The 25,858-nt window shown below is 39.6% G+C and overlaps 2 protein-coding genes across 2 annotated transcripts; both read left to right on the top strand.

Moving 5' to 3' along the window:
* The first annotated feature begins 789 nt into the window (after positions 1 to 789).
* On the top strand, positions 790 to 4,649 carry LOC114281249 (elongation factor 1-alpha). Its single transcript, XM_028223692.2, has 3 exons — positions 790 to 1,017; positions 2,655 to 3,126; positions 3,406 to 4,649. The coding sequence occupies exons 2-3, from the start codon at positions 2,665 to 2,667 to the stop codon at positions 4,285 to 4,287; spliced, it is 1,344 nt and encodes a 447-aa protein (XP_028079493.1). The 5' UTR covers positions 790 to 1,017; positions 2,655 to 2,664; the 3' UTR covers positions 4,288 to 4,649.
* A 3,351-nt stretch (positions 4,650 to 8,000) lies between these two features.
* On the top strand, positions 8,001 to 13,359 carry LOC114281250 (beta-1,4-xylosyltransferase IRX9). Its single transcript, XM_028223693.2, has 3 exons — positions 8,001 to 8,867; positions 10,951 to 11,179; positions 12,856 to 13,359. The coding sequence occupies exons 1-3, from the start codon at positions 8,203 to 8,205 to the stop codon at positions 13,021 to 13,023; spliced, it is 1,062 nt and encodes a 353-aa protein (XP_028079494.2). The 5' UTR covers positions 8,001 to 8,202; the 3' UTR covers positions 13,024 to 13,359.
* Positions 13,360 to 25,858: the final 12,499 nt, after the last annotated feature.

The following is a 25,858-nucleotide window of genomic DNA, read 5'->3' as shown; positions in this document are numbered from 1 at the left end:
TATAAATTTTTTTTATAAAACTCATTTCAACTATAATTATAAAATCGTTCATATACTTGTTTGTAATTTAAGGTCCCAAATCACACCCTCAAGTTATTTTCCTAATTATATTTTTAAGTATTTTATTTTTTGAGATTTGTTGCTAAAAGAATTTGATGTTTTAAAATTTTTCATAAAAGGAAAAAAGTTTTGAAAAATACTTGCACTTGACAAATAAAAAAGATTTTGTTAAAATATTCAGTGTGTTTGGTTTTAGTTTTTTAAATTTAATTTTTTGGGAATTGAGTTTTTTGTTGTTCGCATTTTTTTAATTTTAGTGAATATTTTTAAAATTTTAAGAATTTTTTTTTATATTTTTAGATACACCTTACTTAGATGTATTTAAATATTAAAATATTTGTGAAAAATATTTAAAAAAATTAATAAATGCACAAAAATATGAAAATTTACTGAATTTTAGTATTTTTTTTATATTATTGGTATTTAGTAAATTTTTAAAAGTTTTTTTCATAAATATTATACTTTTTAAGTGTATTTATATTAGGTGTGTCTAAAAATTTTAAAAATTATTTAAAATATTAAAAAAATTAATGAAAAACAAAAAAAAACAAAAAATAAAATTTTGAAAAGTATTTTCTGAAAACCAAAATCAAACAAGATGATTAATTTTTCTTGATTATCAGTCAAATAAGCAGTAACAAAAACGTTTTTTTTTTTTTTTTTTTTTTTTTTTTTGTGTGTGTTGCCAAACAGACCTTAATTTGTATCGGAATCTAGTCACCTCACACTAACGTGGCGGCCATGGATTGGGACCTTTTTCCACCGTCGGATCAAAGAACAATCCGATGGCTAATAAAAAACCCTAGCTATGGCAGTACATAAGCAGCTCTGAGGCTCATACTTCTCCCCCTCTCTGCGCTTGCTCTCGGCCCTGTCTCTTGTGCAAGAGAGCTTCAAGCCGATCGATCCCAACTCACTCTCTCTCTCTCTCTTCAATAGTCTTTTCGTAGTCTAAAGGTTCGATCTTTTTAATTTTATCTCTATTTCTGAATTCATTTTATCAGTTTATACATGTATGTATTCATACTGATCTTGCTTGGTATGTCAATTTTTTTGTGAATTATGATTTTTGTGTTATACGTATCGAATTGAATATATACATTATCGATTAGCTTGTGATTTGGTTTTGTTTCTTCGAGTTGATGTCTGTGGTATACAAGTATATCTCGATCTCGATCTCGATCTCGATCTGCATGATGTTCTTGTGATCGATCGGTTTTATGAGCTAAGTAGCTGGTTTATACTGTAGGTATATGTATGTACTTTGTATGGATTTTATGGAAAGTGCTTGTTTTTATCTTATCGAGTTGGATTCTGAAGTTTGTGTATTTTTGGTGAATTAATTCTTTTATTAAAATATAAAATATTATTTACAAATCAAGCAGGAAAAAGGCCATCTTTATTTTTTTTTGGTTAATTTGTCTTTATATATGTTATGATTTTTATTGTAATTTTGTACTTTTTAAGTGTTATAGACTAGAAGACCCAAAAAATTTTTAAAGTTGGATCTAATTTGAGGAACTTGAAAATTTTCAGATAAATATATATTTTTTTAAATTTCAAACTTAACTTATTTTTTTTTTTAAATACTTATATTTTTTGGGGCTTAAAACACAAATAAATGAAAAAGATATCACTAAAACAAAAGCCATCTTAAAAGTGTGCGGTTACTCATATTGGTTTGCAAATAACTTTCAAGTTGATTTTTCAAATATTTTTTGCTTTTTTTTTCCCTCTCTTTTGTTCAAGGTATTGTATCAAATTTTCAAGTCAACAAAAAGTTTTAACATATTGATGTTATTTAAAAAAAATTGCACAAGAAAATGTCCAGTTAAAAAAAAATGCCAGAAAATGATGTTCCAGAGTTGGGGGACTTTTTTTGGGTGTTGTACTTTTTGTTGTGCAATGTTTTCAGATAAAGTTGGTTTCTTGTGGACTTTTTTTTGTGGGTAAAAAAGTGATGTTATCTCCAGAAATTTTTTTAGATACTGCAAATGATAATGGAGAGTTTTTGAAGAATATGGTCATGTTGCATTATAGATCAGTTGTTTCTAAATGAAATTTGAACAAGGAAAATCAGGAACAAGTTATGGTTCTCGTGTTCTTCCTGTATTATATGGAAATTGGTTTTCAATGAGAATAGTGAATGCAGCCATTGGTTCTGAATTATAGTGCTGAGGCATCATAATTCTTCACCACTCTTCACAATAAAGCTACATTATGAATGGTGGCATGCAGTGAAAAAATTACTGTGGACGGAATTGCATGGAAAAGTAATGGTGGTCTTCCGTTACTTGTTCATTTTCTTTTTTGTATTGTATTGGACGTAGAATGGAGAGGTGACAGGGTTTTTGCTGTTTTTATCGAGTTGGATTCTTGTGTGTGTTCCTCTTTTAAAGATAATATAGACAGTAGTTTCGGAGTAAAATCAATGTTACAGCCTGTTGTTAAAGGCCTAATGTTTTGGTTGGAGTACTGAATAAGATTTCATCTGTCCTGCTGCTTTTACGTACTTGTTGAACTTTATTATCAAGTTGTTATTTATGTTCTGTTGAAATTTTAGTTTTCTCATTTTAAATTTTATTCTCTCTCAGGTTTTGATAAATGGGTAAGGAAAAAGTTCACATTAACATCGTGGTCATTGGCCATGTCGACTCTGGGAAGTCGACCACCACTGGTCATTTGATCTACAAGCTTGGGGGTATTGACAAGCGTGTCATCGAGAGATTTGAGAAGGAAGCTGCTGAGATGAACAAACGTTCATTCAAGTATGCATGGGTCTTGGACAAGCTCAAGGCTGAACGTGAACGTGGTATTACCATTGATATTGCTTTGTGGAAGTTTGAGACCACTAAATACTACTGCACTGTCATTGATGCCCCTGGCCATCGTGACTTTATCAAGAACATGATCACTGGTACCTCACAGGCTGACTGTGCAGTCCTTATCATTGACTCAACAACTGGTGGGTTTGAAGCTGGTATTTCCAAGGATGGTCAGACACGTGAGCATGCTTTGCTTGCCTTTACCCTTGGTGTCAAGCAAATGATCTGCTGTTGCAACAAGGTAATGAATGAACCGTCACCCTGCTATGTTGATATGCTTTATTGATTTAAGGTGGGGCAAAGTCTGCCCTTGTTTAGTGGCTGGCATTGGCAGGTGGCATGATGTTTGGCGTCATTATTGAACAAGTTCTCAGTGATGCGTTAAGAGGACGTTCCAAAGAACTAATGGATTTGGCAGGAGCAGAGTTTTCTACCTCAATTGCATAATATTATGTTTTGATGATAAAACCCTTTGTAATCATTGCTTTTTTGCTAATTTCTTCTCATCTTTCCATTGTAGATGGATGCAACAACCCCAAAGTATTCAAAGGCAAGGTATGATGAAATTGTTAAGGAAGTGTCTTCCTATCTGAAGAAGGTGGGTTATAACCCTGACAAGATCCCCTTTGTCCCAATCTCTGGATTTGAGGGTGACAACATGATTGAAAGGTCAACCAACCTTGACTGGTACAAGGGCCCAACCCTGCTCGATGCCCTTGACATGATTTCGGAACCCAAGAGGCCCTCGGACAAGCCTCTCCGTCTCCCACTTCAGGACGTCTACAAGATTGGTGGCATTGGCACTGTCCCTGTTGGCCGTGTTGAGACTGGTTTAATCAAACCCGGCATGGTTGTCACTTTTGGCCCAACTGGTCTCACCACTGAAGTTAAGTCTGTAGAAATGCACCACGAGGCTCTCCTGGAGGCCCTACCAGGCGACAATGTTGGTTTCAATGTAAAAAATGTTGCTGTCAAGGATCTCAAACGGGGGTTTGTTGCCTCAAACTCCAAGGACGATCCTGCAAAGGAAGCTGCCAACTTTACTTCCCAGGTCATTATCATGAACCATCCTGGCCAAATTGGAAATGGTTATGCCCCAGTTCTCGATTGCCACACTTCCCACATTGCAGTCAAATTTGCTGAGATTCTGACCAAGATTGACAGGAGGTCTGGGAAGGAGCTCGAGAAGGAGCCCAAATTCTTGAAGAACGGTGATGCTGGGATGGTGAAGATGATTCCAACAAAGCCCATGGTGGTGGAGACTTTTTCCGAGTACCCACCACTTGGTCGTTTTGCTGTGAGAGACATGCGTCAAACTGTTGCTGTTGGTGTCATCAAGAGTGTTGAGAAGAAGGATCCATCTGGTGCCAAGGTCACCAAGGCTGCTCAGAAGAAGAAATGATCGGTTCATTTAAGGGTTTTCATATTAAGAGAAGTAGACTTATTGTCTGTTTTAAATTTGGTAAATTCTGTTTTAAATTTGGTAAATTTTGTTTTTATGTTCTGTTGGATCTTGTAGCTGCTCAATATGGTGGTGGTGTTAAACATTCAGGTGCAGATCTGAGTTCTCGACAGGCAGGCAGTCACAAAAGTGTTTTTCGTGGTATTCTATTTTTCTAGTATCTGTAGTTTTTAGTTTTGAGTGATGAAATTTGGGTCGGATGTGAACTTGTAAGTCTCTTGAGTTTTTATCCAAGTATTTGAACTCTTACATTTGTCTCTTGAGTTTTTATCCAAGTATTTGAACTCTTACATTTGGATGCATCTTTATGTTTTACTTGTGCCTTGTTTTATTGTGAATTTTTCCAATTTGTTTAAGCCTGATTATTGCTTGGTATATGTGGAAGAAATGGGGCTATGGACATATACGATGGTTGAATGATATATTTCATGTTATTATATGTATAAGACCGCTCCTGTTACAAGGTCATGTGTGGTCATGTAAATTGCTGAGGAATACTTTGATTTCTCTGTGACTTGTAATGGTTTTGGTCCTGCTACAAGGTTATGTGGGGTTATGTAAATTACTAATAGTATGAAAGGTGGAATACTTGATTTCTTTGTAACTAGGGATGGTGCATGGAAGAATACTTTGATTTCTTTATGAGATTTATGTTGTGTTTGATTTCTTTATGAGATTTATGTTGTGTTTGGTTGGGGGATTTTGGGAGGGATTTAGAAAGGAAAAGGGAAAAGGTGTGTGAAACTATGTGAAATATAGGCATGATTTATTCACATTTCACCTACCTGTTCTATTTCTTTTTCTAAATCTCTTTCTAAATTCCCAAACCAAACACAGAAATTGTGTTTGTGACCAATTTGGAAGTTCTTAAAGAGTACTAAATCAGTGAAGACCCTTTGCGTTGCATGCTCAACATTTGTTATCCTGATTCATATACCCTTGAGTATTTTGGCCGTTTTGTCACCCAACCTACATAAACATTCTAAGGCTTGGCCCTCTTCCATTTGGACCCCTCTAAAGGCCTTGCCCTCTCCCATTTGGAGAATGACCCTTGTGACACGGTTTAGTTAGTTTCCTAAAGGATTGGCCCTCTCCCATTTGGAGAATGATCTCTTATGGCACGGCTTAGTTAGGGTTTCTCTGAATTTAGATAAGATTTGGACTGCCACTTCTTTGAGAGCATGATCCTTGTTCCTTTCTCCCTCCTTGGAGCTCGGCTAGTTTGCAAGCAGAGGCTAATGATATGGCATGTCCTTGTTCGATCTGCAGTGGATGGATGTAGTATGAAAAACTCCACAATAGTTGAAGTTGCCCTTTGTTAAAAGGGTTAATTACACTTTAACCCCCTCTAGTTTGGCTCGGAAACATATAACTCCCCTATCATTTAGAAACATGCACATAACTCTCTTATGATTTAGAGTTAAGCATAAAACAAGCAGAATCCGTTAAACCTAACAGTGCGTATTGGTCAAGGGTTGTGAGGCGCGTGGCAATTATGCTACAATAGAAGTATGGGGGTAAAACTATTATATAATCCTTATTAAAACATTTTCCCACTTTTTTTCTATTTTCTTCCTCAACCCTCACCATTCATTTCTACCCTCCTCAACCACCACCACCAGATTCTTTTACATCCGCTACCACCAGCATCAAGCCACCATAATTGAATCAATCACCAAGCACCATTCAGTGTTGAAGATGGAAATCATAGGTGAAGTTAACTGTGTTGAACAAATTTAAAATGAGAAAAACCCAGAATTGTGATTGTGAATAAGTATCATGAGGCTAGCATAAAGACACTAATTAAAGATGGAAAACACATGCAAATGTGTGCTTAGTTATTTATTCCTGCATTTTTATTAATGTTGAATGGTTGATTAGCAGCCCTTAAAACTCATTTTTCCAAATACAGTGTAGTAGAACAATAGATTGAAATTGATATGTATAATCTGCCATTGAAACTAATATGAAAGACATGGATTTATTTCAACCACCAACCACTCAAGAGCTACTAATGGTTACCATAAACCTCAACCCCATAGTGGCAACAGTTCCGTTCGCTACTTCGTACAGCAGCTATGGCTATCCCATAGCAACCCCATGCCAAAATAAATGAAGTTGATTTACTTAGATTATGAGAAATAAAATTTCGTATTAAAAGAAAGTGATGAGTTAGTACGGGGGGATAAAGAAGGATAAAATCAAATTGTTGGCTTTTAGAGAGAGAGAGAGAGAGGGAAAAAAAAAGAAGGGAGTGGTAGATATACGAAAATTAAATAAAGCAGTAAAGGTACTATAGGAACTTTGTAAAATTCGTTAATAGAGTCATAAATTGCACTTCCGTCCAAATTAAAAGGTGGTTATGTGTACATTTATGATTTATAAAGGAGTCATGTTTTTTGAACAAAATTACAAGGGGATAAAGTGTAATTAACCCTTGTTAAAAATACAGAATGGAGATTCACATGAGAGCGACGGTTGGATGGGACCCAACCTGGTTTTCAATACAAACAACAACGTATGTATGAAGCTATCACAACAAACATCAAATATCATAATGAAGTAGTCAACAATTCTTGATGTTTAAGTTTATTCTCCTTTTCTTTGCCTTCGAATTGGTTAATGTTGGACCCAACCTATGAAGTGTGAAACTCATGATTCACACTACCAAAAAATAGAAAATTCATGGCTAGGAGGTTTTACCTTTTTTTATCTTTAGGTGGGTCACTCTTGTGCCTATCAATTTGGTTAATGAAAATGCAACATTTCATTCTCAAATCACAAATCATTTACCAATCATAGCTATTGTAGCACTATATACATTGGTGAATAAAATACTTGTAACTCATTTGCTTTAGCTATCTTGCCTAAGTACAAAAATGATATATGCCATCGGTTTTCATTTTACAAACTCTCCTCTTTCTTTTTCCTCTTCCCTCCAAAGGAATTGTATACTTTATAATTGTGTCTTGTCCTCTAAACAATAATACATTAAAATTTTTATATGTTAATTCAAAATATTATTTTTGTTTCTCGTGTATGTATAAACCCAAAAAAGAAAAAGAAAAAGAAAAAAAAGAGAGTAGTTTGAAAAAGAAAAACCTTCTTCATATCATCTTCATTTTAGCATGAACAATTTTTGATAATTCTAAAACAATTTAAATATTTCTCTAAACATAGTTTTTTTTTTTTTTTTTTTGAAAAAAAAAACCCAAATATAGTTTTCCTATGAGAATAATGGGAATGAAGCTAACAAACTACATTCACAATAATTAAACTAAAATTCAAACATTACGTTTAATTAAGAAACATTTTAACCACCAGGCCAATCCCGGATTAGTTTCACATGAAGTTAATGTGTCATGCTTCCATTTCATCATGGTCAACTCCAAACAAACCATCCCAACCATTCATTATTTAAATTATAAGTTATTTTTTTTTTCCAGTCCCCAAAAGAGTGTAGTTGATGTGTTTGCATCTCTCAACAACTAGTTGGTGCTGATATCAACTCAGACCCTCATTTTTATTTACTACTTATCATATTTCTTTAATTTCAAGGTATGACTTTGTTAAGCAATCTCTAACCAATGAAGTACTCGAAACCAAAAAAACACAACCATGTTAAGTTCACCAGTACTAATCATATGGCAGTTGGCTCCCGCCATATTTAAAAACAAAAACAAAAACAAAAAAAATTAAAATTAAAATTTGTGCAGTCTTTCCAACTTTCAAATATAAAGCCCCACTTGACATTTTTGAGCCCTCTACCATTCTTGTTCCTTCCAAGACTATTTCATTCATTCAAGTTCACCAGAAAATTCACCGGAAAAGTCAGATTCCGGCCACTGTCCCGAGATGGGTTTGACAGAAAGATCGAAGAAAAAGGTCCAATTATACAAGAAAGCAATTGTCCATTTCTTGTTATGTTTTGTCATGGGATTTTTCACCGGCTTCGCTCCAACGGGTAAGCCATCGTTTTTTTCTAGCCTTTCATCGACACGATCAGCATTTTCGCCACAACCCATAGAAATTGTGAGCGGGAGCTCCAACAGAACTCTATTGGATGAAACTCCGGTGGCAGAGCCAACATCAAGGTCTACTAATAATTCTGATGACTCAAATAGTGAAAAAATTCAGGAAGAATATAAAGAAGTTGATGAATTGGTTACTAGAAGACTCATAATTGTTGTCACACCTACTAGTGTTAAAGATCAGACAAGAGGTGTGAATTTGAGGCGGTTATCGAACACGTTGAGATTGGTTCCTCCACCGTTGTTGTGGGTTGTGGTGGAGCAACAATGTGAGTCCGATGAAGTGTCGGAAATACTAAGGAAAACTGGGATTATGTATAGGCATGTGGTGTTTAAGGAGAATTTTACTGATGTAGAAGTTGAAATGGATCATCAGAGGAACCTCGCGCTTAATCACATCGAGCATCACCGGTTAAGTGGGATCGTTCATTTTGCAGGGCTTTCCAATGTTTATGATCTTAGCTTCTTTGATGAGATTAGAGGAATTGAGTACGTTTTTATCTTTTCTCTAGCTATGATTATCTTGTTTGGTATTTGTTTTCGTTTTACTTACTTTCATTTTTTGTGTTTCTCAAAACAAAAACATGCAAGAAGTTTAAAAATACTCACCGTTTTCATTATTGTGAGAAAGTAGTTTTAAGATCATTAAAAAATAATTTTTTTGGGGTGTTTCAATGGGTTATTTTCAGAAAATTTATCTGTGAAGTTTTTGAAATAGTTTGACAAAGAACTCTCTTTTTGTGTTTTTTTGAAGGACTAATTACAATTTTATTTGGGAGCCTTGTTTAATTTTAGTCTCCAATATTTAAGTTATATGTTAATTTGGGCTTTAATATACAAAAATGTTTTAATTTGGTCCCTAATGTTTAAATTATGTCAATCTGGTCTCAAATGTATAAAAAAATGTATCAGTTTTCAATTTAGTCGCTAATGTTTGTGTCAATCGGTCTCCGATATATAAACAAATATTTCAATTGCGTCTCTCAATTGCATCACCCAGTCTAATTGAGGATCATATTGACACAATTTAAATATTAGAGACCAAAATAACACAAGATTCCTACTTTGGAAATTAAAAATATAATTAATCATTTTCCAAAAAATGAACAGAAAACAAAAATGAAAGTGATACTTCAACTAATTTTTAATTTATCTCTGTTTATCTTCAAATCCAAGAGGGAGAGGAAAAATCAAGAGAGGTTGAAGATGAAATAGTGCAGGCTGGTGGGTGGAGGTTTCAAGGTTCCACTTATTGTTTGGATAAATATATTTTCAACAAAAGTAAGTGTCAGCTAATAATTTGAGTCCCCACAAGTCTACCAAACATGAAACTTTTAGTTACCAAATCACAATTAGGTTTGCCTAATTTTGTTGATTCTCAAAAGCTTCTTCTCTAAAGCTCATAACCACTAAGTTCTATTTAACTGCTGAAATTGAGAATTAATCAAATGGTCAGGTTTTCCGTTCTGTTTTGTAGGCAATATCAATTTGACATTAGGCAATTATTACATTTTATAATTACATTTAGGTAAGGTTGTCACAAGCCGTTCTGTAGACATTTTATACATAAATTTTCAACAATTTTCTAAATATTTAGTTTTTTCTGTTTTTAATATGGCAATACTATGCACATAAAAGTGTGTACAAACAAGTTCTTATCTTATAAAATTAAACGTTTAAATAAGATTCATTCTGAGTATGATTCACACAATACCAAATTTAAATTTATGCCATACATATTATTTTCTAGACATTTTTTTGATATCACTAACCATTACACCTTAAAGCAAAAACTAAAAATATATAATTCATTCTTTACCATGAAATTATTTTGGTCATGACAAAGTTCCTTTAAGGTATGGATCATTATTATGTCTCTTCTTTTTCTTATATTGCAATATTTTAGTTGGGCATCTATTCTCTTGGAAAACTAGTGGATCTTTAGATAATCTGATTTTGTTAGCATTAATGTCGTTGATTATTCCAAAAAGATTGTTAAAGATATTCCACCTCCATTATGGTTCCAAATGGCTTTAGACAACCATAGAATCTTTACTCAACTTTTAAGAACCCTAGGTTTGCAAAGGAGGACTTGGTCTGGTATGTCAATATAATGCACCTAGAGCTACCAACCTTGCTTCCAAACAATATTCTTGAGATTAGATCAAAAGAAAGAAAAGAAAATTATATTAGGAATCCGAAACACTTAGGATCGGCAAGACATGAAAAAAGAGAAAAATAAATGTATAAAATTTACTTAATTCACTTCAAAATTAGAATTATGTTTACAATTGTTGCCGTTCTACGATGATCAAAAAAGTTATCCCCTCAACTACATATATATAGAATTAGGATAACAGGTTATGAGTATAAAAATATCAAAAATACTCTTATTTCAAATTTGGGTCAGTGAAAAGATCTCAAATCCCACAATCAATTGAGCTTTTATTGTCCAATACTTATCAACATCCATACTAACCGACGAAGTCTTTAGTCTTAATAACCCATTGAGTACTCAATAAATAATTGTGAGAAATCAATGATTAATTGTGAACTTGGGACAATTTTGCAGGGTGTTTGGGACATGGCCAATGGCATTGGTATCTGCAAACAGGAATAGGGTGATAATTGAAGGACCTGTATGTGATTCTTCAGAAGTTGTAGGATGGCATTTGAGAAAGATGAACAATTTGACAGACGTAAAATCACCTGTTCATATTTCGAGCTTTGCATTCAACAGTTCAATCCTTTGGGACCCTGAAAGATGGGGTCGCCCTTCATCTGTTCAAGACACCACACAGGTAAGCCCATCACCCCCAAGAATTATACTTTGTTGTTTAAGTTGCAAGCATGTATATACGTATTTACAAATATCTAAAAAATATTTATATCTAATACATATATGACTCAGTATCCGTATTTCATGAGTTGGTGTAACAAAAAATAAAAAAGAAACTTGAATATGAGACTACTAGCACACTTTGTTGTCCAGCCTTTAAAACAATATAAATATTTAATTTAGTTGAAAAAAGAAAAAAGAAAAGGAGTGAGGGCCTTTAAAAGATATAAGGAGTAAACTTTTAAGTAAAAATATAATTTTTAAAAGGCATCCATCCTTCTTTGCCTATTGTAGATCAGCTACTAGTTATATATATGTCTGAGCATATGTAGTTATAAATATTCAAAAAATATCGATATTTTATATGGTAAAATTGTCGGTGCTTCAGAGTTGATTGCAACTCAAACAAATAAAAAGAAAACTTGAGTCAAGATGATAACACCATTTCACCAACTTTAAAGTTTAGTCATGGTTTCAATGGGCAGTTAATTGGAAAATTTGTTCATCACACTTGACCTGTGACATTTCCTGAGACCTCACTAGAAGTATCATTTTACTTTGCAAAAATACAAGGGACACAAAATCAATTACCATTTATATGTTGATCTTAGTTATGCATGTTCAGTGATTGATCTTGTGTTTGTAGAGTAAACAAAATCATAACTCATCAGGTACTGATTTAAGACTATTACTGAGACTTTATAAATCTGAACGCCATATATTCAACTCCGGCTAACAACATCTTAGCTTATTTAATATCTTATGATTTGTGAGTGGCTGTACATAATTTACCTTATAGAGATGGGTCTAAAACAATAATTCTTTAAAAGATAATACCATCACATAATATCACTGTTATATATAATATTTACTCATTCAAAAGTGTTGCACCTCAATAAAAAAAAAAATGTAATAAATCCTAGCTGCATTGCAATGATGCCACATATTTTATATAGGATGCCTAATCAATCATGCATCCACTAATGCAGCTGGATTCCCATTAAATTAACAACTATAAGATATGCTTTCAATTTCACTATTTGAATTTCGTACTCGTTTAGCCAACCTCTCCAACCATTTTATATTTTAAAACTCTTAAGACATTAGTTAATTAAGGGGATGAAAGGTGATATCTACTAAACTAATCACAACAAGAAAAATTAAAATGAAACCAAAACCATGCACCAAACTACTATATATAAAACCAAGTGGATTGACCATGAGTAGAAAAAGAGGCAAAAAAAAAAATATATTTTTCTTGTTCCCAAAAACTGATAAAACAGAAACTGATATGAAAAAGTGTTTGACAAATTATTTGTTGGAAATTATTTAAAAATTTGTTTTCACACGAAAAATAAAAATGGGCGTTTCCGAACTTTTGTTGGTTTTTAATTCTAAAAAAAACAAAAAAAACAATCAAAATTTTTTGAGAACTATACCAAACTTTTCTTGGTTTTTTGCTCCTTTTTTTGGGTATTATTTTATTTTATTTTTTTTTTGAAAACTTGAAACAAACATGCATAGTAGTTTCTTATTGATACCTAACCTCAAGTGGTATGTCAAATTTCAAATCATGAAAGATGTTTACATTGATGAATATCTTTTTATTTTTTTTTATTTTAATCTTTGATTCGACAGAATACGATTAAATTCGTGAAGAATGAAGTTCTTGAAGAGGAGACACAATTGATAGGAATCCCGGCAGAGGGTTGCTCCAAAATCATGCTATGGGATGTTCATATTCCAACAGGAACTGCAACAAACACTCGTCTCCATGTAACTTCGCCAGATAGTAGTAAGAGATGACAATGTAGAAGACCATCAATGAAATGGAAAAAGATTCAAGGAAGATACTGAATTAGTTGAGAGATAAGATTTTTCCTATGATCAGGAGCTCATTTTTTTAATTCTTCTCTTGTAATTTTATAATTCTCTTTTCTTTTCTTTCCCTTTCTTTTCTTTTTTTCTTCAAATTTTGGCAATGCTTTTGTTGATGGGAATATCTTGAGGCTGGACTCAAAAACTAGGAAAAAAGAACCACAAATCCAGAGAATCAACTTGTGATCTTTCTAGTTTTAAACACATTGCTGTCATGCCCTTGTATTATATGAAACCAATCAGTTCAATTTGCTGTTTAGAGAATTTGAAGTAAATTGCATTTCTTCTTCTTTCATTTTTTTATTTTTTAAACTTATCAAATGCCCCAAGACACAAGAACATTAGACACTTTTTACCTATTTTAAAGCACTCTTTATTGATTTCATTAAGCATTTTTCATCCCAATCCTAATACTAAAACAATGTTTCATAGGCACTCATTAGTATTTTTCAAAAAAAACAAAATTATAAAGCTTAGTTTCATACTCATATAGATTAAAAATTGTTATAAAATGGGTGAAAATGTCATAAAATTGGTAAAAATTATATCAATTTTTTTTTTTCCCCCCGCAATGGATGCACAAGACCTTGGGCCTTCGTTTGGCAACTTGAATTGGGTTGGGTTTGGAGCTATTTTAACCACAAAATGACAAAATAAGATTTTTAACTTATTAAGACAAAATGTCACATCCAACCCATAATCATTACATTCTTCCTCTCACAAAAAGTCAAAAAAATCAAAAAACCTATCTCAAATAAGACTTTTTAGCCCCACACTAAAATAGCCAAAAAGCCAACCTACTTCCCAAACAATTATAGTTTTAGGTACTTACTCATGATTTAGGTGTTGTTTGGGAAGTGCTAAATTAGTATACTTTTTGACTTTTTACAAAAAAAATGTGAAATTTGAGTTGAATTTGAAATGATATGATAGAAAGGTGATGTGATTCAAATAAGATGATTATGACCAAAATAAGATAATGTACTAAAATAATATGTTATTTTAGCACATGACAAACAAAGCCTTAATATGGACTCTTATCAAAACCAAGTCATCCAAATCAGTAGAGTTACTTGTACTTGGGCTTGAGGTTATAATTAGCCTTTCCATATGGACAAAAACTTGGGCTTAAACCAATTTGTTTTACTTATTTTTAGTTGGGCTTGAGCTAATACTTGCACCTTTTTCATATTTAACAAACGGGGTTAGCTCATTGGGCCAAGAATCTTTGCACCTTAGTAACGAGTAGGAGTTTGATTCTCTTCACCTACGCGTTTTCCTTCATGTATTTGTTTGGGAATTTCTTGCGTTTGTTAGGTTTATTGTATTGCTATAACTATGTATTTGACTCTTTTTTATTTTTATTTTTTTTAATAGTTGAATGTTCTATTTGATAGAATTTTTGCGATATTTATAATTGATTTTCTATAGATTGTAAAAAGACATATGCAGTGGATATTTGATTATTACTATAAGCAAGAATCTTATGTTACAAATTCAGGTAATTTAAGGTTGTATTTGAATATTGGATTTATGAAGAAAAAATAAATAAATAAGAAGAAAGAAGAAATGAAGTAAAAGTTTTCTCCCGTAATTGTCAAGAATTCGACTATTCTTATTTCGAATAAGTTTTATTTGTTTGAAATCTCTAAGGTGCCGTTTGGTAACACTTACGTTTTCAGTTTTCTGTTTATATTTACAAAAATTAAAAAAATTCAAATAAAAACTTGTTTGGTAAAATTTTTGATTTATAAATCAGTGGTCTCAGTTTATAAATTTGGTCAAAAAATGAAAACACAAAAAATGTGTTTCCGTTTTGAGTTTTGAGTTTTTTTTTTTTTTTTTTTTTTACCACCTAACATTAGCCACCACCCACTACCACCACCACCTACCACCACCACTCACCACCCACCTGCCACCACCCGCCACCACCAGCTACCAGCCACCACCCACCTGCCACTCACTTGCCACCACCACCCACCCCTCCCCACCACCACCACCACCACCCACCTACCATCCACCCGTCACCATCTACCACCCGCCACTACCATCCATCGTCCACCACCTACTCGCCGCCACCACTCACCACCCACCTGCCACCACCATCCACCACCTGCCACCACCAGCTACTTGTCACCCATCCGCCACTACCAAAGACCACCCACCACCCACCACCACCACTATCACCCGCCACCCACCTACCACCACCACCCACCACCACCCACCCGCCACCACCACCACCACCACCCACTCGCTACCACCCACTACCCGCCACCGTCACCTACCCACCACCCACCACCCACCACCCACCTGCCACCACTACTCACTCACTACCACCCACTACCTGCCACCATCACCCATCCACCCACCATCACCACCCACCACCCACCACCCGCTATCCGCCACCCACCTGCCACCACCACCCGCCACCCACTCGCTACCACCCATCACCCACCACCGTCACCCACCCACCCACCACCACCACCCGCTATCCGCCACCCACCTACCACCACCACCCGCCACTACCACCACCACCCGCCACTACCACCACCACCACCACCCGCCGCCACCACCACCACCACCACCACCACCCACCCGCCACCACCAGCTACCCACCACCCACCGTCACCACTTTCTACCACCGTCTTTCGCCGCCACTTGCCATTTCTCATTCTTTTTTATATTTTTAAATTTTTTTAAACATTTTGTTAATTACCAAACGCGTTTGTAGTTTATGTTTTTCTAAAGATAAACAAAAAATAAACAAAAATCAGTTTATAAAATTTTTGTAAATATAAACTGAAAACGTAAACATTACCAAACACATTGTAACATTTTAGAAATTTATATGTGATTGTAACATATATATTTTAAAAAATAAAAAAATTGAAGGAAATCTCCCAATCATATGGCTTGTCTTAGGATCTTCACAAAACAGCCAATATAGTTTAATCATCATGTACATATATATATATATATATATATACAGCCTTGGAACACCTCAAATGTGGGCTCCAAAACCAACCTGCTCCAATAATGGATACAACTCCAGGGTGATGAACCCTGTTGGCTGAGGTTGGTTTATGCACTGTCTCTCGGTTGTTATCAATCACCTTCTCCCCCATAATTATACTGTTTAATTATATCAATAATTATGCCTCTCTGTCCTACCAATATATAATGACATATTAGGTTTGGTCATACTTAAATGAAGAGCAAATTCTTCTTATATTTCTGCTCTCATATCATTTTGATTTTTTTAGTTTTAATTGGTTTGATTTTTCTCATAAATTTATGATTTTATATCAATTTGATCTGATTGATTATATCTGTTGGTGTTTCTGTGAAAATTACGTACAAGTGGTATGTGTCATATTTTTAAAGATAAAATTATAAACTTACTCAACTTAACAAGTTAATCTCAACCAATTCAGTAACTGTTTTTTTTTAATAAATAAATCTTAATTGGGGTTATTAAAAAAAATTCTAAATTAAATTAACTAAAAATATAGAGATTAAAATGAGATAAGAAACATGGAATGCCAATGTAATTTATCTTTAAATGAACTCTGATTTTGGTTGGGCAACATACTAATGTATATGATAAGTTTTGTTTTCACTTTGCAACAACCAGTAATGGCATAGGAAAATAACCGAGGGTACACTGTAAGTTCACCTTGACATGGGAAGCCTATAAAAGATATAGCCCACCACTTAGGACCCAATGCATAATTCAAATACTAAAACCCAGCGTTGTTGGAGCTCAACATGGCATCAAGAACCAATGACACTTAGACACGTGGCAGGTGAAGGATAGGCCACATAAGCAGACAAAGATCCTGCAAAGTTATTGCATTGCACATCAGCCATTAATGAAGCTCCTTACAGCATTTATTGTCATAACCCCTCCCCGTCGAGACAGAATGGCCTCACCATGAACAAGGCAAGCTAGAGCATAGACTTTCGGCCAAGACGGCAGGTCGGAAGGGACAACGAAATGATTACCAAAGGATAAAAGTAGACGTCGAAGACAAGAAGAAGGTTAAGCTTTCTATATCTAATCTATCTCCAGATTCCACCGCTTTTTCTAACTTTCTTGTCGGAGGGTTCGCTAGGGGACTCCCCGTTCCCCGCTGAACTCTTGTACAGGTCTTCTGGTGGGCTTGGAACCCTGGGCATTGGTTTGGGAAGCGTGGATCAGTCCGACCCGTTCCATCTGGAACATGCTGCATCATCAGTTGGCACTGTCTGTGGGAATCCTTTCTGTTCCGCGTGCCAGTTGTGCTTATTGCCGCCGGAGACCCTTTCCCAATAACCTCTTCTTGCCACCCACTAAGGTGGATGGTCACGACTAGATTCATGGCTTCCCATCACAATGTTGCCGACCATCCTAATCCAAACAACCCCCCACAATATTTCACCGAGCTCACCAACAGCATCAACCGCTTGGCCGAGCAAAACCAAGCCTTGATTAATGCTCTACTCCAAAGAAACTTTCCTATGCCTCCTCCACCACCTCCAGATATTCCACCCAACCAAGAACGAGCCCCGAGCTATACTATCCAGCAGCCTCATCCACCCAACTTGGAAGGCTTGCGACCCCCTCCCCCAGATATGAACTCTCCACTTCGAGTCCCACATCCATCAGCCCCGGCACCCACCCTTGAGGGCGAGGCCAGTAGCGTCCAGCCTCCGCTCCAGTCCGGAGGTGACAATGTCCCTTTCTGGGATGCAGAACTTCGAGCCATGAAGCTCTAGCTCCAAGGAGTCATGCAGAATATACCGAATAAACCATCTACCACAACCAACTCACCATTCGTTGCCTCCATCCGGGACAAACCTCTACCTTCTAAGTTTAAAATGCCCAGGATCGACTATTTCGATGGTACATCAGACCCAATCGATCACTTTGAGACCTACGAAACCCTCATGATCCTCCATGCATTCTCTGATGAAATCATGTGTCGGGCTTTCCCCGTAACACTCAAGGGGTCGGCTCGACTCTGGTTTAGTCAATTGCCAGCAGACTCTGTTTTCACCTTCCAGCACCTCAGTGACTCCTTTCTCAGCCATTTCATTGGAGCCCAGCGCCAGCGGCGTCCGGCAACCCAGCTCCTCAACATCCGTCAGACTGAGGGGGAGTCGTTGCGCAACTTTGTCACCCGCTTCAACACCAAAGCCTTGCAGGTAGCGAAAAACGATGACAAGGTCATCCTCACGGCGTTCATAGCCAGCCTACGATCATCTGATTTCCTTTTCTCCCTCTCCAAAAATCGCCCGACCTCCATGGCAACCCTACTTTCCAAAGCCCAAAAATACATGAACGCTGAAGATTCCCTAGTCGCCCACCAAGATCCTACAGCAAAAAATCCGACCCCCAAAGAGAAGAGAAAGGACTCAGAAACCAGAAACACCCAGTATAATAACCAAACACCTCAGTATACTGACCGACCACCTTGAGCCGACCGGTCGGCACCAACCTGAACGCCCGGCCGGTTCGAACGATACACACCCCTTAACTCCCCCATGGAACAAGTCTTGAACCAGATTCAACGAGATTATCCCCTAAAATGGCCCCAACCATCATGGTCTCCTTCCAACCTGCGAGACCAGTCCACATACTGCCGCTTTCATCAAGACCACGGCCATAACACGAAGCAGTGTGTTAACCTCAAAGACCAGGTCGAGGGCTTGATATGTCAGGGACGTCTCAGTCGATTCATGGACGCCTGCTCTCAGTAGAGGCAAATGACTGAACCTGTTAAAAACAACAGCCGACGCACCCCTTCCCGACAACCCACATAACCTAATCAAGGTCATGATCGCCCTCCACAGCAAACCTGGGCACAAGGGAACCCCGCCCCCCCTGTTAGAGAGATCAGAGTTATTGCCGGCGGGCTTGCTTGCGGAGGACCATCTTGCTCGGCTCAGCGGGCAGAACTCAGAAAAATAAGGCAGGACTCAGACAAAGAAGTTGTCACATTGGACCGACCCTCCAAATAACCCAAGTAGTGGACAGAGCCTATCACCTTTACGGACGCCGACAGCATAGGCATCTGTTACCCCCATGACGACCCTCTCGTCATTTCTGTCCTCCTCTCCAATTTCAAGGTCAGACGGGTTCTCATCGACAACGGCAATTCTCCAGACATCATCTTCTTAAATGCCTTCCGCCAGCTCAAGATCGGGGAAGAAAGTCTGTTCCCTCTCCAAACCCCATTGGTCGGTTTTACTGGAGATCGGGTGACCTCCATCGACTCCATTGATCTTCCTATCACAATCGGAGAATACCCACGGCAGACCACAAAGTTACTCATCTTCCTCGTCATCGACTGTCCCTCTGCTTACAACATCATCCTCGGTCGCACCGCCCTAAATGCTTTCTTAGCTATCACATCCACTTTTCATCTTGCCGTCAAGTTCCTCACCGACCTAGGGGTCGGTGCAGTAAGGGGAGAGCAGACTGTGGCCGGGGAATGTTACGTCGCTTCACTTAAAGAGGTTAAGCTAAAGGAGGCTATGATCATTGAAGGGCTCGACGTTAGGGTTGAGGATGAGCTGGTTAGAGGGGAACCAGTGGAAGAGCTTGTCGAGGTCCCCATCGATGCCACCAACCCGACAAAAATTGCCAAGATCGGCAGCCAACTATCCTTCCAGGCAAAGGCCGACCTTACTTCCCTCCTGATTGAGCACAACGACGTATTTTCCTGGACCTACTTCGACATGCCGGGCATTGACCCCTCCTTCATAACCCATCGTCTCAGCATTGAGTCCCACTTTTGACCCTTCCGCCAGAAGCAGCGCATCTTTCAGCCGGAGCGCAACACTCTTATCACTTCCGAAGTAGATAAGCTCCTTGAGGCACAGTTTATCAAAAATGTGGACTACCCCAAATGGCTATCAAACGTGGCCTTGGTCCGTAAAAACAACGGTAAATGGTGACTCTGTGTTGACTACTCCGACCTTAACCGAGCTTGCCCCAAAGATAGTTATTCCCTTCCTTGCATAGATCTGCTCGTTGACGCCACGGCCGACCATCAAATGCTCAGCTTCATGGACGCCTTCTCTGGGTATAACCAAATTCTGATGCACCCGTCTGACCGGGAACACACCTCCTTCATCACCGAACGGGGAACCTACCATTATTGTGTCATGCCATTTGGGTTGAAAAATGTCGGGGCTACTTACCAACGGTTGGTCAACGCCATCTTTCATCCCTAGATAGGCTGGAACATGGAAGTATAAGTCGACGACATGCTAGTCAAGAGCAAGCTCTCCACTGATCATCTGTCCGACTTGCGAGAGACCTTCGGCACCCTACGAAAGTATCAAATGAAACTCAATCCGAAGAAATACGCCTTCGGCGTAGGATCTGGGAAGTTCTTGGGTTTTATGGTCAGTCAGCGAGGCATCGAAGCTAACCCCGAAAAGATCAAGGCCTTGATAGAAATGCAGTCGCCTAGAACGGTTAAGGAGGTTCAGAGGCTTACTGGTAGAGTCGCCGCCCTCAACCGCTTCATTTCCCGCGCAACGGACAAGTGCCTCTCCTTCTTCAAAGTTCTTCGGCAAGGTTTTGAGTGGACGGTAGAATACGAAGAGGCTTTTCAGCAATTGAAGCAATGCATGGCCAACCCCCCTTACTTTCTCAGGCAATCACGGGTGAACCCCTTTTCCTCTACTTAGCCGTGTCAAACACCCCTGTCAGTGTAACACTCATCAGGGAAGACAGCTCTGTCCAACAACCGGTCTACTATATCAGTTGGGCTCTCAGGGGAGCAGAACAGAACTACCCATTGCTTGAAAAAATGGCTTTAGCCTTGGTCATAGCCTCAAGACGACTCCGACCTTACTTCCAGGCCCACCCCATTGTCGTCCTCATTGACCAACTGTTGAAGAAGATAATGCAACAACCAGAGTTGTCTGGCCGACTTATGCAATGGTCAGTTGAGCTCAGCTAATTTGACATCTCCTACTGACCTCAAACGGCGATCAAGGGGCAGGTTGCGGCCGACTTCATCTTGGAGTTCACTAACCTCACTCTAATCACGGCTCCCCCGCCCCCGCAATTCCATACTGAGGCAGAAGACCCCCACTCTTGGAGCCTCAACGTCGACGGATCATCCCGCAAAGAAGGCAGCGAGGCTGGTCTCATCCTTACCGCTCCTGAGGGTGGTTATTTCAAGTGTGCTCTCCGTTTCTTGTTCGACGCAAGAAAAAATGAGGCTGAATATGAGGCACTTGTCGCAGGTCTCTGCCTCGCCAGAGACATTGGTATCAACCATATCCAAGTGTTCAGCGATTCCCAGCTCATTGTCGGACAAATCACGGGGGAATTCGATGCCAAGGAAGACACAATGCGAGCATACAGGGATATTGCACTCCCCCTTGCTTGCCTCTTCAATAATTTCCATATCAAGCACATTCCTCGGACAGAAAATTCCAAGGCAGATGAGATGGCTCAGTTAGCTTCTGCCAACCAGTCAGAACTCAGCCATGGTGTCCGCCTCAAATATTTGGCTCACCCTGCCATTTCCCTGAACCAGCAGCAAGTTCACTTCCTCCAAAACGAACCTATTTCATGGGTGGCCGACATCTTTATATTTTTGACAAAGGGGGAACTGCCAGACGACAAGCACCAGGTCGCCAAAGTCAAGGCCCAGTCATCCAATTATATCCTTATCAGCGGTCTTTTGTACAAACGTGGCTTTTCACGCCCATACCTGAGATGCCTCAATCCTGCTTAAGGGACCTACGTGATGAGAAAAGTCCATGAGGGGGTATGCGGCAATCATTCAGGTACCAGGTCACTAGTCCACAAAATAATCGGCACTGGTTACTTCTGGTCTACTTTCAACCAAGATGCCACTGAATTCGTGCTTAAGTGTGATAAGTGCCAACGCTTTGCCAACATCCCTTATGCTCCTCTTACAGAATTGATCACACTTTGCAGCCCTTACCCATTTGCCAAATGGGGGATCGACCTAGTTGGCCCATTGCCCACTGGCTGAGGCCAAACCAAATTCGCAATTGTCGCCATTGATTACTTCGCTAAATGGGTAGAGGCGGAACCCCTTGCCACAATTATCGAGCGGAACACCACCAGATTCATCTGGCAGTTGATCGTGTGCCGATTTGGCTCCCTCAAGCCATCATCTCTGACAACAGCAAACAATTTGACAATGCCAAGTTCAGAAAATTCTGTGCAGAACTTCAAATCCAGCCATGTTTCTCTTCCCCAGATCATCCCCAAGCCAATGTCCAAGTTGAGGTTACCAACTGTTGTCTTCTGAAGATCATCAAAACTAAGCTGGAAGCTGCTAAGGGACTCTAGGCGAAGGAATTACCAAACGTACTCTTGGCGTACCGTATTACAGCCTGAACCCCCACTGAGGAGACCCCTTTTCGCTTAACATACAGCGTTGAGGCGGTCATCCCAGTGGAAATCGATCTGCCTACCCCAAGGGTTCTGCACCCAAATCCAGAACTCACTGAAGAACTGCGTTGAGCCGACCTAGACCTGATTGAAGAGCTCCGAGAAATCACTGCTGTCAAACGGGCCTCATATTAACAGAAAATGAGAACACACTACAACCGCAAAGTCCGACCGAGGGAGTTCGCCGTGGGGGACCTTGTTTTACATGAAACAACTCTTGCCACCAAAAATCCGATTGAGGGCAAGTTGGCAGCCAAGTGCGAGGGGCCTTACGTTGTTAAGACCAGACCTCGTCCGGGTACTTACCGACTTCAGGACATGGAAGGTCGAGATCTCCCCCATCTGTGAAACGCCGAGCACTTGAAGCGTTATTTTTAATAAAGCCCTATTTTTGTATTGATCAGTTGCTGTATTTTCTTTTTGATAATATACGCACTTGAATGTTCTTATTCTCTTCTCACATGGTGTACATTTATGATCAAATAGGTTGCACCTTAAAAGACAGCAATCTTATATCTTAGTTATCTGTGTGGTATTTCAATAACACCCTATTTAAAGCCTCAGCCAGACTGAGCACGAAGGGCTCAGCCAGACTGAGTTACTTAAAGCCTCAGCTAGACTGAGCATGAAGAGCTCAGCCAGACTGAGTTACTTAAAGCCTCAGCTAGACTGAGTACAAAGGGCTCAGCCACACTGAGTTAATTATGGCTCAAGCATTCTTACAACTTCATGTTTGTAGCATAGTTGCCATACTTGGTCCAATTCCTGGTCCATGCTTTTATGCCTCTTAACATTCTTTACATTTTTAACTTTCATTTGCCAACCACTTAACTCTTCAAAACTCTCACATTTTAAGACCTATATATTTCAACATTCTTACTATTAACATTCTTTGCATCATAATTTTCTCACAAGCTAGTTTGGCTCCCTACTTCTCAATTTTCACTACGATTTATACACAGGCCTTATTTGAATAACCATTCTCAGATTTACAAAAATAAAGGCCACAGTGCGACAAACACAACTCAGAATTTTATTTATTCACAAACTTATACATAAGTTTACTACAGAAATTACAAAAAAAAAAAACAAACAACAACTACTACAAAACAAAAACAAAAACAAAAACAACCAAAATTCTATTTACAAATTTTGTTCACACCAATCATTCATTTTCACTTGAGGCAAGGTCCTCTTCGTCAACATCCTCGTCTAGGGGGGTCTGGGCCACGTCGTCTTCATCTATCCTTACGTTGTTGAAGTCTAAGTCTGAGAACAACTCTTCTGCTTTACGCTTAAAAGTCTTCCAGCCGCTGTCCCAGAACTCAGCCATCTCATGCTTGTAGAAGTCCGACCGTTGGAAGCTCTGGATCACTTCTTCTTCACTCCTGCTCCCAGCGGTCGCTCCCGACGGGCCAGCCCCCCCAGACCCCTCTCTTGCCAAGTTGCTAGCGATCGCAGCATCGATAGCCATCTGGAAGTCAGCGGACCCCTTGAATTGCTCTATTGCTGCGATACATAAGTCGGGGTACGCTGCCCTCTCAGAGGCTAACTTGGTCTTTTCTTCCTCCAAAGCCTTCTCCAACCCCGCTTTCTCCTCCATTGACTTGGCCCGCTCGTCTGCCAACGTCCTCTCTAGCTCAGCGATCTTTAGATCCGCTTCTTCTTTTTCTTTGATTGACTGAGCACGAAGATCTTCGTTGCAAGTCATGGCTTTATCCCATCGTTCGTTGGCGACGGTGCAGGCTTTTTGGGCCTCTTCTAGCTTCTTCTACTCGCCAACCAGCTGGAACTCGAGCGACACCACCTTGCGGTGTTTCGTCTCTAACTCCAACTTGGTCTCGAGCAGCTCAGCATGGGCACGGTCGGTAACATTGCTCTGCACCATCACCAACACCTCCATTTTCTTCGCTTTCTAGGCCTCTTCCAGCCCTCTAACACACGCACTCCACGCAGTCTTCCTCCACCCTGCAGTCTCCCTCCTCAAACTTTCAAGTTGGGACTCCGCCTCCTCCAACTTTGCCTTCAGTGGCCTCACTTCGCCTCTTGCAGCTGCCGCCTTGTTCAGTAGGGCTCCTGCTAAGGTCGTTGCCTCCATCTGAGCAGAGCATAACCCCCTTAGTAGTTCGGCCTCAGTAAAACTGGCCATCGAACGCACTACCGCGTCCTCCACCGCGCCCAAAAGTCGGTCGGCAGCAATCTTGGCTGGGCCTCCTTCTCCTTCCAGTTGCCCAGACACTGCTGGCGCGTGGTAGATAACAGTTTTCAACTTGACCCCTTCTCCCTCTCCTTGGGAAGCAGTCCCCCCCTTTGGCTATTGTTCTGCCCTCTTCTCAGGGCTGGTCGCCCCATCTTTAACTTGTTTTTGAGGGACACTCGCCCCACTCTCCATCTCCTTCGCCGCCTCCTCCGGTCCCACTTTGGGGGTGTCCTCGCCACCAACCCTCATCTTCTTCAAACCGGGCTCATCCTTAGCCCCCTCAGTGGCAACTATCCTCTTCTTCGACTTCTTCAGTCCTGCCTCAACCTCTCGTCTGCCCCTCTCCTTCAGTGGGTCTATGGGTTGTGGCAATGGGGCAAACTCAGTCAGGTTCTTGTCCCCCAAAGGCTTAGGACGAGGTCGAATCCTCTCATTCGGCACCAATTTCAGAGCAGGCCCCAGTTGTGTCTCCTTATATTTGTTCGCTCGGGCGAACAATCTCATTTCCTCCTCCTTCTCCACCTTCCGTTGCCTCTCTAACTCCTCCCTTGCCGGATCCTCCCCCAATAGTTACGGTCCCAAGTTCAGGGAAAACAACATTGACGGAAGGACCAGCTCGTCCCACCTTGCTCCATTCTCCTCCCTCCATTTCCTTATCTTCTTCACTTGGCCTTCGGCCGCCTCGTCCAACTTGGACTCAACCGATTTGGTGGGGACCTTCTACATTGTCCGAACTCCCCTTCCACCGTTCGCAGTCACAAAAAACCATCTCGGCCTCCATCTCTTCACCGAAGATGGAAGACCCGCCACCAGACCTCGCCTCGCCACTACTTGCAGAGTCACCCAAGTCTCCTGCTGACCGGAGGCCTTGTAGTAGGAGAAGAACTCCTCTACTGTCATCGTCGTTCCTCCGGTTGCTTGCTGCCAGGAACTTGCACACGCCATCAGTACTTTCCAGGCGTTCGGCATCAACTGCCCTGGCGCCACTTCCAGCTTATTTAACACGTCCACCATAACTTGTGGGAGAGGTAGCCTCAAATCTCCTTGCAGCACCTCCTCGTAGAGGCTGAACTCGTCCGGCTGCACATCCGACGCCTGTCTTTGGATATGGGCAGCCTCAGCCCTATCTC

The sequence above is a fragment of the Camellia sinensis genome, chromosome 3, assembly GCF_055761805.1.
Source record: "Camellia sinensis isolate YWXY chromosome 3, ASM5576180v1, whole genome shotgun sequence".
Lineage (NCBI taxonomy): Eukaryota > Viridiplantae > Streptophyta > Magnoliopsida > Ericales > Theaceae > Camellia > Camellia sinensis.
The sequence above is the reverse complement of the archived record's forward strand: the minus strand, read 5'-3'. Positions and strand labels throughout refer to the sequence as shown.